The 16,450-nt window shown below is 38.1% G+C and overlaps 1 protein-coding gene across 1 annotated transcript in view; it reads left to right on the forward strand.

Annotated features, from left to right (window-relative positions):
• The window catches only part of LOC124414152, a 184,852-nt gene that overhangs the window by 65,253 nt on the left and 103,149 nt on the right, over positions 1-16,450 (forward strand). Inside the window, exon 3 of the mRNA XM_046895141.1 lies at positions 13,322-13,381. Coding sequence (XP_046751097.1) covers positions 13,322-13,381 — 60 coding nt within the window. The remainder of the gene's footprint in view (positions 1-13,321; positions 13,382-16,450) is intronic.

Raw genomic sequence — 16,450 nt, forward strand, 5'->3', positions numbered from 1 at the left:
TGTTTTTTACTCGCATAATTTACTGGCTCTGTTGTCATATAATGCACCATGCCCTCTATAATATTGTTGATTACCACGGCGCGATCTGCTTTTGCAAAGGTGAAATGTTTGGAGCGTAGAAGACAAACTGGAGATTATTTCGGAGATGCTTGAGGGAATTAGGAGAGAAAGAGAGGGAGAGAGAGAGAGAGAGAGAATGAGAGGAGCAGATAGATGGGCTCAGCTGAGATCCTGGCAAAGTATGTAGTTTGTAATACTCTATGGGAAGGGCTGAATAATTATGGTACCGTAATTAAGATGCCGTCTGATTATTTCGTGCCAAGGAAGCACCGAAAGCAGCAACAGCTCAGCCTCACGAAAGCTATATGGACAAAAGTTCTCGGGATCATTACAGCTTTGTGTTAATTTACCTACACTGATTCCTTAAATACGTGCTCTCCTCGCTTACCTCGGCCAAGGAATCTTATCCCTCGAGATATTTTAATCAGAGTATAGTCTGCGTGTACCCAAGTTGAATTCCTCCCTTTAACAAGGCGCGCAATAACAATGAACGGAGAAAGATAAAGGAGAGAAAGATGGATACAATGCTAACGCATTTTAGGTATTCTATTTTCTAGAATTCATCGATGATGATGATGATGATAATGGTAATGATATTCATGTCATTGATAATTTTCTTTAATTTACATTCAACAAATTATTTGTCTTGACTCACTTTTGTTCATAGATCTTTGATGCAAGTAATAAGAATGATAGAAGTCTAATGACTGTAGAATCAGTAATGTCATTCATTTGCTGGCTGAAAATCGTATTTCAGTAAAATTCAATTCACCTTACAATTAGACTTTTAGTGGGACGAAGGACCCGTTTTTATTTCCTTAACTTACGATTAAGTGTGAATTGGTGATTGGGATTAGTTAGATTGGCTTTGGACCGGGGAAAGGGACAGTTTTTTCCATAAGCTTTCTCCGTATTTATATACTATTTCTCACTTTCTTTTTGTCTTTTAGCGTTTGACTTCGAATATTTGAAAAGTTTACCATTCCATGCCCTTATATAATTCTGACTTCAAATATTTCTCTCTAATTAACATAATTCGCAAGACAGTCTTAATCAACAGTCAGCAATGGAATTTCAGATTTTCTCGTTTGAATTTCACACTAATTATGCACAAAAATATATTTCTTCACTGAAATATCTTCCACTTCCTTAAACCTTCTGTAACACTTCCATCACAGTAGATTCGCTCGGTATTTTAATCAACCATCCCGGGAGAAACGACACGATGGATGCCAAACGGCCTGGAATTGATCCGGTTCGGTGCGATACTGTAAGACCAACTGTTGGTTCTCAACGGATGTTACAATCCGCGTTACGATCTTTTCGCGGGTAATGCGTAATTTTTCTTATCTTCGAACCATCGACGAGGATCGGAAGCGTACTTTAAACTGATCAACAATACTTTTCTACCCTTTGTATTGATATCGGATGATGAAAAGAAACAGTTGCAAACTCTTTCAAACATCGCTGGGTTCAGTGAAGTTGAGTCAAGATGTTCAGAGCTAAAGGTGAGGCATTATCCGAATTATTCAAGTCAGTCGAAATTAACAAACCCTTCTGAAAATTGCTCTGCGGGGAAAATATTTTTGCGACGAGTCTGAATCAATCAACCAGAGACTTTGTGTTAGACACAGTTCTGGCACATGATATCTGTAACCGCAATCAATTGGGAAACTGTATAATTACTCCCCCCCCCCCCCCCCCCCCCCTCCCTGGTCGGTATGAATTGGATTGAAATAGCTGTGGCTGAAATGAAGACTGGGTACACACACCTGAAACACTGATTTCTTGAACACCATGGTTATAGGCGACTTGTTCGATCCACCGTCCATTCATCATTGTAGAATGATTAAACAAACACCGAAACCGCGGACTTGCACTGCTGCCAAACAACCCTTGGCTTCGGTCGAATGAATTTCATTTCCCCGACTGACTGTTGTCGGAAACAGCTTAAACCTCTCATTATTTTACTATTAGTTGTGCAGAAATTAGTAAACGATACGTGATTATCAACTTCAAAGAAACACATTCGGGACAATCGAATCACAATCTTGATCACTGTGAGAATATGCTCTGCACAAAATTTGCCACGAGAGAATAGAAAGTTAACCTGGGAATATCAGGACCCGTCACGTTCATGTGCCACCTTAATTGCATCTCGTGGATGATTAATACCGGCTCGTTAATAATCAGTAATTAGTCAGGTAGGCATATCCATCTCCAGCTCCCTGTGTCCGGATGTTCGTCTCTAAATACGCAACAGTCGGTTATTCACTCGGTGTGGGTACCCATTATACGCGATCCCTTCAAAATTTCAACCTGGTAACTACCTCGCCTCATTCGCAACAAAGGCACCGATGTTCGCTACCGAATACGGTGGAGGGTACGTTCGATTGTCGATGAATAAGGTACAGCGAGTGAGTACCAAACGAATTGTGTTTATCCAATACGAATTAGGATAATAGTATATGGGGTGCCTAAGACGATGAGTCGGTGTAACAGCTGCTTCTCCGTCTTATTGTTAAACCGGGTCGGGTTGTCTTAGAACTGTTAATCTCTCGTGTTCTCCTTCTGTATCGATGATCACTTGCGATGTTTAGTGAGTCGATTACCACGGCTTGGCTTCGGGCTTAAAACAGAACCCTTCTCTTGTCGCAAGATGTTGGGATTTCATCCAATCAAATGTAATGATTCTTGTTGAAATAACAATACGCGTGAGTAACGCTGATTCGAAACTTGAATAGCGATCACGGTGATTTGGAATCAGTATCAATTTTCGTCTCTCATGTCAGTCTCAGTACTAGATTCTTGTACCAATGAACTCCTCTCGAGTTGAGAGGTTGCCACGATGTTAGATTGGTACCGCTTTTGGTGCTTTTTAGAACTCGTTGGTACTCTAGTGAAAAGTTCAACTTTTTGTTATTTTGTCAAATTATTAATACTTTTTGATAATTAAATAGCCTTTTATTTTTTTCATCAGCGGTGATCGCACGAATAAATTCATGCGAAATAGATACCACAGAAAAAGGCTCGCAGCTAATCGTGAGCAACATTTTTTAAATTGTCTCGCTACTCTCTACTTGATAATGATTCCAACCTCTGACAAGATTAATTTTACCGACCGATGAAAGAAGAGAATAGTTTATTTATCAAAGGTCTGAACTAATTTCAGTACAGTTTGAGGAAAAAAGTGAGATAGAGAAGGATATTACGAAACTAGAAGAATCGCGTTCAGCTTTATTTGCGCCATCTGTGACCAACATGTGACGCAACATCTCTGTATTTACTACCGAGCTGCACGGTGTAGCCGGTGCAGCGTGAAGATGAAAATCTGCCGAGTTCTTCATTTCACGTATAACCCGTAAAACAGTATTTTCTTTATCTCCCGGCTTTGGTATCATAATAGTGAGAAAATTGGACGATTTTATTCAGGTGTCCCAAGTTATGAATAGAGAATTCTCACCTCTCTCAATTTCCGATTCCTTCTCATCTTTGGTCTTTTATTATAATATCAATCGTCGTGGGGTTACGCCGTTTCCTTGAGTATATATATATATTTTTTTCCTTTTCTTTAGCCTTTTGTACCACCTTTCATTCGACACGAAATCCCCTCAGGCGGGATTGATTGATCCAATGTCATTTGTGAGTAAAAGTTTTTTCCCCCCCGTTATATTCGAAGTTGTCGTCGACGATGGGCAATTCAATTCTGAACATCTGCTCCCGATATTCCTTCCATCTTGTTTTGTTGTTGATAACTTTCAAGACTGCAGGTCTATTGTCCCTTAGCTCCGTTATCCCCCCATTTCGTTTCCTCCTGTAGGTATATTTACGATTACCATCGTCGGCTTCCTCGGCTTTTACAAGCTCCGAATTCCTACTCTGTAGTAAATCAATCACATCTGACTTGTTCGGTTTATTCGGGGCGACCAGTTAAGCGCCCTGATAACTCCTTGGTATCCGAATTCCTTCTTCTTCTCATGTAACTGGGGGATTCCTTGCCAAACGACGGAACGACCTAAAATTGTTGTTTCCGGAGAAACGGATTTCACCGCGATGCAGAGAACTCTGCTGGAATGATAACGCGATACAGGAAACTTGTACAATCTATTCACTTTTGCACCGGCTGTTGGCGAACCAGGAATATTGATGAACCCACGGGACGCGATTGTTTCACCTCAAAGATCAGTGGGAATCGCCCATGGTAGAGTCGAGTGTATATCGACCTGCACCCTCCTTTCATCATCCTCGGGAACGTCGGTGTTGTTTTTCCAGCTAACTTGCCTCGCTCAAACGTTTGAGTCTGCGAAATATTTTCTATCTCAGTTTTATCGGCGTGTCTTCCATTCGCTCAAGACCTTCGATATTTGCTCTTGGTCTTTGGAAAATTATTAGCTTCCGGGAATCAACATACGGTTAGTACCAAGACACCCAAGGTAAAATTCATCTTTTGGAAGTGTGAACATCAGAAATGTGAACACTTTTTTGATTAGTGGATGATCCGTTCGTTGAAATTACATTTAATCTTTGTTGATCGCGTTTTAATTTTCCTCTCTAACATACACGTCCATGCAAATTTGAGAAATGTGAGATTAAGCTTGGCTCTCTGTTCACGTTGGTCACCGTATTCCGAGGGCCAATTAACTGTCGCAAGATAATCGTTACGAGGGAAGCTCTATACTATACTCAGAGTGATACGTTGCACTTGAACGAGCGTCTCTTGACGTCGCTTGTTTTAACTGTACAACCCTGCAGCGGAATGGTAGTCCGCTATAGGTATACTGTAGATAAGAAATAATAACACCCCACGTCCGTGGTTCGCAGCGTGCCAATTTCGTTTCCCCCCAAAGTTCCAGATATATTATATAAACTTTTTCTATTTAGCTTTCATGCGAAAGTTTTTCTATTTTCACGGTATGAAAGCATCTTTAGCCAGATATTGTCACCGCAGGTCAAACTTCTCACTATTACTGCGTCTGTATATTACATCTAATATGTACGTGTTCTTATCGCACCTCAATTCTTTTTGTAAAATTAAACAACAAAAGAGATCATAAAATACAATTACTGACGTAGATTTGTTTCGATTTTTGTTTCAGGTAAGTTTTCTTTTGAAATCAATGTAAAACAGACAACTTTATCGTTCCGCGCTACGTCGGTCAGTGAGTATAACGTACATATGAGAAAATATAGGCAGAAAGTGAAAAAACTTTTGGCAAAATTGAACGATATTATTTTGGCGTTATGCCATCGGTGGATAATTACTAGTATCACCGTGATAATAAAATTTAGTTAATTGAATACGCGGTGTGTACAAAGTGACAATGGTTTTATTTTTTACGTAGTATAGGTATATTATTATAGTCTTTTATCTTTATGCTGTAACAATCTTCTGTCAGTATAATGATTAATCGCTTGCTCAGGATATGGAGATTGGTAATTTAGTGCGGATTTAAAATACCCCCCTGTACGACGAACGAAAGTGAATTAAACAACGATATGATTTAAAAATGAGAAAGTGAAGCGTTTTACAATATTAAGGTGTGGATTTTTATATCTCGTTTATAAATCACTTTTCAAATTTCTTTATCGTTCATTGATTTCGCTGAGCCCTTTTGTGACGGGGAAAGGAAAGAGTCAGCAGCAAACCATTTTAACAAGGATCTTACGCTGGGGTCGATTGAAAAGCGAGTCTGTACAACCCTCAACGTCATTCTTATCTTCTTTACTCGGGTGAGTGAATCGTTGCGGCGATCGAATCTATGGACTTCAGTGAAGCGTTTCTCGTTCGCCACGACTGTCTCTGGAGTTACAAACTGGCAATATAACGCCTTTTCTTCATGGGTAATACGCGTTAGATTATAGTCGTTCTAGTCAGAGAGACGCGAACAAGCTCCGGAGTGACGTGGATGAAATTGGACGGGGGTAAAAATGTCGAAGGATTAGAAAATAAATGCGCCGAGGTGTGGAATTCTTATAAGAAAGCGAAAATCTATTTTTTAGAAATTTAAAATTGACAGAAAGTCGAAACATAGAAACGTCAAAATTTAAAAAAGTAAAATGCATTCTCGTTTATTACGATGATTCTATATTTTGGATTTTTATACCTTGACCTTTATACATTTTCACTTTTCTATGATGACAATAGTTACACAATCCATCTATACCGATAACAATTTTGAATCTGTTGTAATATGAATATCTGTACGATAAAGTAATGATCCTGATAAATCAATTTTCCACCGTTGTCGAGAGGAAACATATTTCCACCAATATTATAGCTCGCGTGTTACCCGGTGATCGGACACATCAAACAATTCCGGAATTTCAATTTGCTTTCCAATGAGTATCAAGATTGGTTATTTACTAAGTAATTAATAAACGTGTCTGATCAATATAATTGGGACAATCACAAACCAATTTGACTTTACCAAATTAAACACTTCCGTGATAATTATATTGTACATATATATCGGGAATAAGGTTCTCTTATTTTGGTATGAAAAAAGGAGCTTCAAAATTTCTCTCATCTTCTGTACATTTATTTCCCTTTAAAGTTGTACATATATACATCTGTAATTGATTACCAAATGTAGATATAATATTTCTGCAGGAAGGGGCGTTTTACAAACGACGTATCGAATCGTGCTCATCACTTAAAGGTATTACAGCTGCGACGTTACAGTTGAATAAAATTTTTTTCTTTCAATAAAAAAGTAGACTAAATGTCTTGAATTTTTTGCTTCTGAGAGAAAAAGATTCTTCTTCATGAAACGTTGATATGGGTATCTGAAACTGAAATCGTTGGGATGCAGTTAATCGATACAAATATGTATATGTAATATTTGGAAATAGCTCACGGCGTATATAATGCATGTATACGTATATACAGGTATATAATATCAAGTTTGTAAACAATTAACTGCAGTGGTTATCTACGCTTATCGCAACCTGTAGTCGATAATCCACCGACAATAGGTTGCAACTCCATCCGAGCAGACACCCCATTGCTTTCAGGAATTAGTCGATCAATCGATAATTCCTTCACATCGAAACTAGAGCCGCAGGCGAAGCTGATCGAGACTGCGGCGCACGGTGGATGATAATTTTAATAAGCCTCGAAATGTCGGGGATAACGACGGGAACGATCCGATGCCTCGGAGCCCTTTTATCTTTACTCTCAATTCTAAGGAGATTCGAGAAATCGACGTTTCGTCTTTCTCTCAGACTCGTCTTGATAGAAACTTTTTCAGCGTTTCATGTGTTTAGTTTCAAATCAACAAAGATCTTTCACTCGCGGTATCTGATTTCGATCAACCAAACTTCTCGACCATGACCTTCTAGCTTTTTATCACTCGATATCGTCGTTACACGGGTCCGAGAATTTCCACGGCGCGGCGGTTCGTCGACGCTTGTAATTACCCATCTTTCCTTTAGTTGAATAATTTTACCGGGAAATTCTGTCTCCTGAACTACTTTGAAGAATTTCTCTTCCGTCCTTTCTTCGCTGAATTAATTTTTTTCACCGCCTTGTTTTACCCCCGTTTTACTCCTTCTCTCGGCTCTTTCATTGCCGAGGAAAATAATTTCATTCCTCCATCGATCCGTCTGCACTTACCAATTTCCATCATATACTATACCCCATCGGTTATTCACTATTCCTTGATTCACACTGATTAGATATACACTCTTTTCCTACGATGAATCCGCCCCTTCGTTTATCCGGCACGAAATGTTTTTATGACTCCGTACTCCGTTTTTTTCTACTCATTTTTCTACTTCATATTTAAGGGAAGCAGAAGTTTCTAACTGATCTTCACCCCGAACTAAGATTCTCTCTGGTTGTTTCACGGGATTTCAGCCAGGTTCAAATCTCTTCATTTGCATCTCGGTCGTATTATCGATATCAGATTTTGGCTCATTGAAATTTCTTCATTGTTTTCTAATCACGGTACTTTTTACCTTGTTATTAATTTTTTTTTTTATTTGCGTTATCGTTTACTCCGATGTCTTTCATCTTTGTTTCTGTCGATGTTTTTTTGTAAAATTGTCTGAAATCCAGGTAATCCGAAAATCGTAAAGATATGAAGAAGGTTTAAATTCAGTACAGTGTCTAAAATTATCTTGTCGAGAGTTATAATGTTTATAAGTAGATCCGTTATCATATATCGTCCAGAGTGGATGTGTCTATACAGATTCCTCGAAGAATAAACATTCCAAGAAAATTTTTATATTTTATATTATACCGATGTAACACATCACGTATAATGATTTCTTCTTATCATTATATTCCTTTACCATCCTCATTGCTGTGTCAATTCCCCGGCATTTTTATTGCCTCGTAAAAAGTCCGAGCCCACGCGTGGCGTGATTCAATCGTAACCCAATTGAACACGGCTTAAATAATAACAACAACAACAATAATAATAAATTGCGTCTATAAGAACGGCCGAGAATTCAATAAAAACCGTATTAACAAATTCTGTACTTGATGCGCACGTTTGATGTTTTTTTTTGTGTGCAACTACAATTTTGTGTATTCCTTTGTGAAAAATTTAATGAAAATAAATGCAATTAGTGCGAACCTCCATTTGTATAATAATCAATCAATCTCGCGAAAAATTGTACAACGTTTCAGCTCTTGTGTCGAGTCTCTTTTTGAAATTGTCCAAGAGACAGCGAGAGCGAGAGTTTTTATTTTTCCGTCATGGCAGGCGAACGGAATGGTACAAATCGCAATATTTATCGTACACATTAGATTTGTGTGATTTCATCTTTGATTTACATTTGAAGAAATATTGAAAATGTCAAGATTATATTCACTTGATCCGAATATTAATGGCGCAACATTTTTCATACCCTTGCGATTTGAAACGCGTTTCTGATAAACACGAGTATGTAGGTATATATATGCCAACGTTACGCTTTGTTCCGAAGAAACGTTTCATCAGTAGAAATTGACTTACCAATTTCCGTAAATCTGACTGTCACAATCAATGGCCTCCAAAGTAAGTACCCGCGGTTGTGATTATAATTCCCCTCGAGTTTCTTGCCATCAGCTTTTACCGGCGTCCTTCGTTTTACGATTTTAACTAGCAATTCACGTTGGAGAGGTGAAAAAATAAACACCAAAGAGGAAAAGATTTGAATAGAAAAAAAGAAAATCAATCATTCAAAAGCGTGGAAATATACCGTAAGTGAAAAGATTGAAACGTCAGTTGTGACAAAGATACTCGAATTAAGCGTACAAATGAATTATCTATAATTATATATAGTATAGTTGAACGATAAAAGTGAACAGTGAAAACATTTTAAAAACAAACCACGAAGAGCAACAAATGAACCAGAATTCATAAAACGTCGTCCCAAGTCCCGGCATGCTGCTGATTTTGGTATTGCCATGAATTTTTTACACCTTTGCAGGTCGACCACCGTCTTGTTTCAATTAATTAACTACAAAGTCGAGTACCCAGGTGGAACCTTTGAAAAATATGCATGAAATTAGGGGGGAAAAAGACAAAACTGCAGAGATAAGATTTTTAAGTATTAACAAGCACTCACCCGGCGCTCTAGCCTCGACGTAATTGGTCGCCGGGCCGACGACGAGGTGAAAGCTCAGGGTGAGCATGATCGTCGAGGAAGGTGACGGCATTTTCATAACGGAGTTTCGGGTTGCGTTTTTGCTGGTAGTGAAAAATTTAATTTGGATCGCAGAGCCGAAACCAGGTGGAATATACGCGTAGAAAACAAGGCACCTCGCCTGGAGAAAGGATCAAATAATTGCAGCTCCTTAGTCTTTCGGTTAATCGTATTTACTCGGTAATCGTTAAGCGTGTTTATTATATGAAGGGAAAAAAAGGTATTGACAAAAATCAACATGAAATTAAGACCGTGATACATGATATTGCTGAATTAATTGCGAATCGATTGATATTGCATCATCCGGTGAAAAGTTACGGCTGGATGTTGATTGTTGGAAAATTTTTTTTCATCATTTTTCAACCGTATTAGTTGACCGTTAGCTTGATCGGTTACTCGGTAATTGGCTTGGCGTTTCTATATGTATATGTATAGTTGCAGGTGGGTAGATACTGATTTCCCATCTGGATTTCTCTCGTTTTACTTTTTACCTCGATCCTATGCTTTTTCAATCGAGGAGCCTGCGGGCTCTGCAAACCCTCGGGATACCTGAGATTCTGATTCTATCTCTGAAAATGCTACTCCGCGATTCTGTGCAGATAAAACCAAGGGCTAACGAACGAGCAGGAAATCTCATGATTATCAAAATAAACCGAAACACCGTCTTTGGTGTTTGCTTATCAGTTATACAAAAAAGTTTCGTTATTAATTAACGTTGTTACTTTACGCGCGTGGGGAATATTTTATTCATATTTATTAAGCTTATCGTTTAATCCCAGTTTTCGCCAGCTTGTGTGAAATTTTTATTTCTTCGTGCTTTTTGTTTTCGCATTTAATTCATTCAAATTTCCATCACCCGACCTTTTACGATCGGCAATTTCCCCGCCGCGATTTTTCTTCGTCGTACAATTTCCGGAATTTCCTTTCAAGATTACTTATAGGTAGGAGCCCTGCAGAAAAAGAGTGAATTTCCACTCGGAGAGGGAATATATTCGAAATCTCTTTTCTTTCGTCGAATTTTCACCTGTGAATTATCGAAGGTTAGCGTTAATTTTTTATTTTTCCCAAAGGTTTTACCGATTTTGAAAAACTCCGGAACTTTGAATTCCTCTATACATGATTTAAAAAAAAAAAAAAAAAAAAAAAAAATAATAATCAGTCCGATCACAAAAAATTGAAAAAATAAATAAATATACACGAGAACCCATAATTCAATTTTATGATCCTGAGTGCGTGTAATATAACTATTCGTACAAATGCACTTGTCCTTTTCGTATGTTATTGGTATTCTTACAGGACATACATATTTTTTATATCCTGGTCGTTGGATTATTTTTTTTCTATGTCGCGGGAGTTTTGCGTAGGTATGTTGGAACGAGAGAAAAATAAAAGATCTTAGTGAAACTGCATCTGATATTTCAATTCTTATACCACCTTCGTCCTCGATTCGTCCTTTTGTAAAGAGGAAAGAGTAAAAAAGTGGTCAATTCGCATAAATGTCGGCCGATGTAACAAGGCCGCAGCAGCGAAAGACTGAGCAGATATATTCGTTATAAGAGTTATTTCAGGATTATTGCCAATTTTAATATATCATATAACTTTATCTACTTATGTATTACGCGTAATAAAGTCTGAAATATATTATATATAACAGATAGAATAAACTTTTGAAATGTATAATCCATACGAGAAAAGTTGTCCCATCTGTACTATACGTATAACATTGTATATAGCAGTGCGTGCAGTTCAAGTATTTGCAATTTAAAACCGTGCCGAGTAAACCGATCAATCTTGTGATTTCGAAACTACATTTTCCGCGAAATGCTATTTCATATAGGACTCGATGAAAGCGATCGCAATATAATATTCATCGCGATCGAAATTTTACCTCTCCATCACGTAATGTATCTAATAATATTACCATAATGAAAATGTTTAATTATTATTGTAACGTTTGATGAGATGTATCTCCTTGCGGATATAAATAAAACCTTATTCAATTTGTCTATCATTAACTTCGTATAGTGGCTCCTTACGTACGTATTTACCTATCGTAAAATTAATTTTTTACTTTTCAAAGTATTTTCGCGATATAATAGCTTGTAATTTCCTTGACGTATATAGTATAAAAGGAACCTGCTTCGCGGTTATAGTTTTTGCGAAATTACAAAGAAAATTTGACGAACTTTGGTGCATAACCGACAAAGAATAATAAGTCCAACTGTGTCTAAGTCTACGGCCGTGTAAAACTTTGAGGCAAAATTAGCGACTGCAAGTGTTTATCAATTAAGGCGAGTGCAGCAGATCAAACACTGCGAGTCTATAGCATGGTCATATAGGCATATATACTATATTTTATTTCCGAATAGTAGAATGCTGTGTGAATCTATTAGCATTTCCAAGTGACCGGTGAGAGGGGGAGGGTGAGGGGGTACCAGTTCGGCACCAACTATACATATGTATCCTCGGTGTGGGGTGAGAGATAAGAGCAAAGTTTTCAACGATCGATAATTTTACTACAACACCGACGGTAGGAATCGGCGCGGAGGAGAAGGCAAAGTTAAACTTGCAGTGTCACCACACGAGCTTGCCAGAGAGTTGCCGGAAAAGCTTCGCTTCAAACTAGTTCAACTGGACCTGCGGTCATTGTAATAAAATATGAGGATAAAAAAAAGAATTGAAATAAAAAAAAAAAAATCTTTTCTCATTCTCACACGACGTGCACTTATCTCGTTCCGTCTCTTGATGCACAATATTGTCTAGCTGTATATGTCTATCCAAACTGCGGAATATTTCCAGATCTCGGAAAAACACACATTTTTAAGCGAGATAACGATGGTTTTGTAAGAACAAGTTTCTTTCATTGTATAATTTGAATTTATCGAGTTTGGAATCCTGGCATACGGGAATATAGAATTCAGATATCGATGACGTTATTTATTTATTTATTTATTATGTTTTCTTTTTTGTTTTTACAAACTCACACGAATTATCATTGAAGGTGAAGAGTTGAATATTCTTCGCTCAAGTGTTTCATTCACCCTTAATACAAAGTTATCCGTATAACTCATCCAATTTTCGGTTCTTGTCAGCTCTGAAGCGGAGTTCGGCTTGTTGATTTAGGGTTGGGCTATCGCGTGTTTGTCTCTCTGAGAGTTTGTGTGCAAACGTTACCGATATACCGCATGCCTGTATATACGTATGCATACATAGATATATATACGTATATATACGTATATATACGTATGTACCTGCATTATCTGTCCTGCACGTAAAGTCTGCATTATAACGTATACATAACGACTTTGGTCATGTTTGACAATCAGTACGCAGATTATGGATTATCGGGAAGAAGGAAATTTTATGCCGGGTCACATCTACGAGGACAATTATTCCCGCCGATCTTTATGTACCATATGTTATTATTATTATTATTACAAATGGCCGATATTTCTGTTTGACATAAGTCTAAAGGCCAACGTTAGACGTCGATAATCGACGGATACTCGTTAGTTCGTCTTTGCTGTTCAACCTGCTAAAGATTCACGTTTATTGCCTTGCACTTATTCTCAACTCTATTATAGTACTAGTGGTGGGTTTTACAATGTTCAAATTTTTTTTACAGCCTACGATTTTCGGCACTGTGGCTTCCGATCTCAATCCCAAGGATGGCAACAGTCGAAGGGTGAGTACGTTTTACTGTAAAAAATATTTATTCTCCTCGGGTGATGTTTTTTTTTTCCTTTCATTTCTTTTTTCTTCGAGTGATGGAATGTGTTGAGGATGATATATTTTGTACAATTAGTATTTGAGTAACCTCGCTTTTAATGATGGCGGAGTGTTTTAAACCCTAGAAAAGAATCCCGTCGTTCGACAATATGGGGAATTCCAGCTGAACTCGATCCACTTTAGATCTCATTTTTTTTTTCGGAATTTCACTAGTCCACAAGAAGATTCTCAATTTTATTCAGATTTTTAGAATCAAACCGTTTCAAGTTGTGATTATTTTGAAATTGATTTTTTTTTTTTAATGATATTTTTCAAGAGGATGTGATGTTTGACAGTAAAATTTCACTAAAATATAATGCTCAGTTCGACTCAAAGTTTCATAGGGAAAAAAAAAAAAAAAAAAAAAAAAATGGTGATAAAATCTACAACCTAATCTAAGATGTTTTTTTTTCCCTAAAGTAAAAGAATTGAATTTTCGTCAAACACATTATGGTTAATTTCGCCCGAATTTTTCTCATAAAAAATTGCATTCATTCCAAAAATTTCAAGCCTCGGAACATTATGCTCCGACTTTTAGTCGAAGAGTTAGAACGATTTCAAATCGATTCGGGAGAGTCATTGGGATTTGAAATTTGATATTGTTTCGTGAAAGAATTAAAAGTTATTCCCATTTATTTCTACATATATTACCAGATAAAATGAATGGGAATAACCTTTTTTATATCATCCGAGGCGGGTTATTCATTCTTTCACGAAACAATGCCGAGTTTCGAATCCCAATGACTCTCCCGAACCGACTTGAAATCGTTTTAACTCTTCAACGAAAAGTCAGGGCATAATATTCCACTTTTGAAATACTTGTAAAGAAGCACCTCTTTATGAAAGAAATTGGGGCCAAATTAATTACGACATACTTGAAGGATTATTCATTTCTTTACGTCAGGAACAAAAAAATCACCTTAGAAGAGGTTATTGATTTCTTCACTTCTTTTTTTTTTTTCGTGAAACTTTGAATCGAACCGAGCATTTTATTTCAGTGGAATTTTACTGTCAAACCTCACATCCTCTTGAAAAATGTTATTTTTAAGAAAAGGCGATGTCAAAAAAAAAACATCATCACTCAAAAATGGTTGATATTTAAAAATATGAAAAAAACTTTGACCCTATTTATCTGTTAATAGAATTTCGAAAAAAATTGAGAACTGAGTCCGAAAGTATGAGGTCAAAAGTGGGTCGAGTTTAGCTGGTATGCCCCATGTATATAAATTATTCTCTTCCCTTTGGAGAAAGAAAGTGAGAGTCGGAGAAAAAAATACTCACAGCGTTTATAATAATGACTCAGTTTTATGACTCCAATTAAGTCGAGGTGTTGCCCTTATTTCAACTTCTTTATTCTCTCATTCGTCGTTACGTAAAAGGAACCACATATCCAGACGTTGAGAAAAACAAAAAAAAAAAAAAAAAAAAAAAAAAAAAAACCGTTTACCTTGCGTTCCGAAAGAATCTCCTGCCCGAGGGAGATTCTGTGGATTTAAATTTGCATTGATCAAGTTCATTAATCGTGCTACTACATACATAGATAATTGACGAATATTCATATTATTATCGCAATCCGTTATTTAGCGCTGAATTAATCAGTGAAAAAATTGAGTCTCAACCGTTTTCACTCGATTCTACCTCGCCTGAATAATTACTCGATTACAAGGTAGAAGGTATAAGGTATCCTTTTATATATAAGGAATACATATATCGAATGCTCGGAAATCGTGAGAGATCCGCCGGCTGCGGCTGGTCCGCATCCGCACGGAGGTACGTAATCGAATCTTGGATAACGCGGCTCGGCGGGTGGAGAACCGCCACACATGGACACTCACATGGATTCGGCCTATGGGGTGGACCACCCAGAGCCCCGGAGTCGACCGCGATGCAGCCGCGTGAAGGCAATTTGTCACCTTTAGTGAGGTGTCCCGGTGTTTGGTCGGTGTAGGGCTAGATTAATTACTCCTGTCCTGCAGCGGCGGGATGCGCGAGGAAAGGTTTCACCCCCGCGAGTTTGTTTGCCTCCTGCGGCCAGCGGACCCCGGCCGACCTTTTGCCATCCTATAGTTTCACGTTGAATCTGATACGAAGACCGACCCGTTAATGAAACTACTTTGCTGTCCGACCTACAAGGATTTCCAGTTTTTAACCATCGTCAAGTATAACACCAGCAGCAGCGGTAACTGGAGTTTCGAAAACCGAATTATATTCTATGCAAATTTCAGCCGTACAACCCGAAGACCATAATCCTGTAGCCTCCGAAAACCATGTATGTATGGGAGGAACCAGCTATTAAAACCCCAGCGTGTATATACATATATACATACATAACTGTGTAATGAGACTAATTCTCCAAAGTCCTTAGGTATTATACAAGTATGCAGCCGCTGTGCTGCACTGCTTGTTAATAAAGCCTCTAGCCTTGGATTTGGTCGAACTAGTTTCGGATAACCGCCGCGCCGCCGCCGCCGCCGTGTATACGATGATATACATTAACAAATTCATCAATTATATTTCACGTCTGCCAATTTTCGTCCTGACCCTTTATGCTGATCAGAGAGTACATCGTTAATGGTTGTACACTTATACATACACTTGATTATAAACGGTCACTGCGCGACGGGTATTTATGTGTACCTAACCTAACCTAACCTAACCTAACCTAAATAAAATCAAATCAAATACCTATATTAAATAAAGGGTGAATAATTCATAAACTCTGACCGGAATTTCTTTCCCCCAGGATTATTTCAACTGACGGATGACCTGCGAGGATTCACCCCATCCCCCCCCCCCCCCCCCCCCCCCTCTCAGCTTATACCGGTACATGCCAATTTGCCAATTCAGCACGACGCGACGGCGGCGGCGGCGGCTTCGCGTGGCTTTAATAGTTTATCTTCCACCGCCACCCCCACCCCCCTGTTACCCCGACCTAATCAACCCTCGGGAAGTATACGTTAATAATGAATTTGACGCTGACCCCTCC

This window comes from Diprion similis, chromosome 1, assembly GCF_021155765.1.
Source record: "Diprion similis isolate iyDipSimi1 chromosome 1, iyDipSimi1.1, whole genome shotgun sequence".
In the NCBI taxonomy this organism is placed as follows: domain Eukaryota; kingdom Metazoa; phylum Arthropoda; class Insecta; order Hymenoptera; family Diprionidae; genus Diprion; species Diprion similis.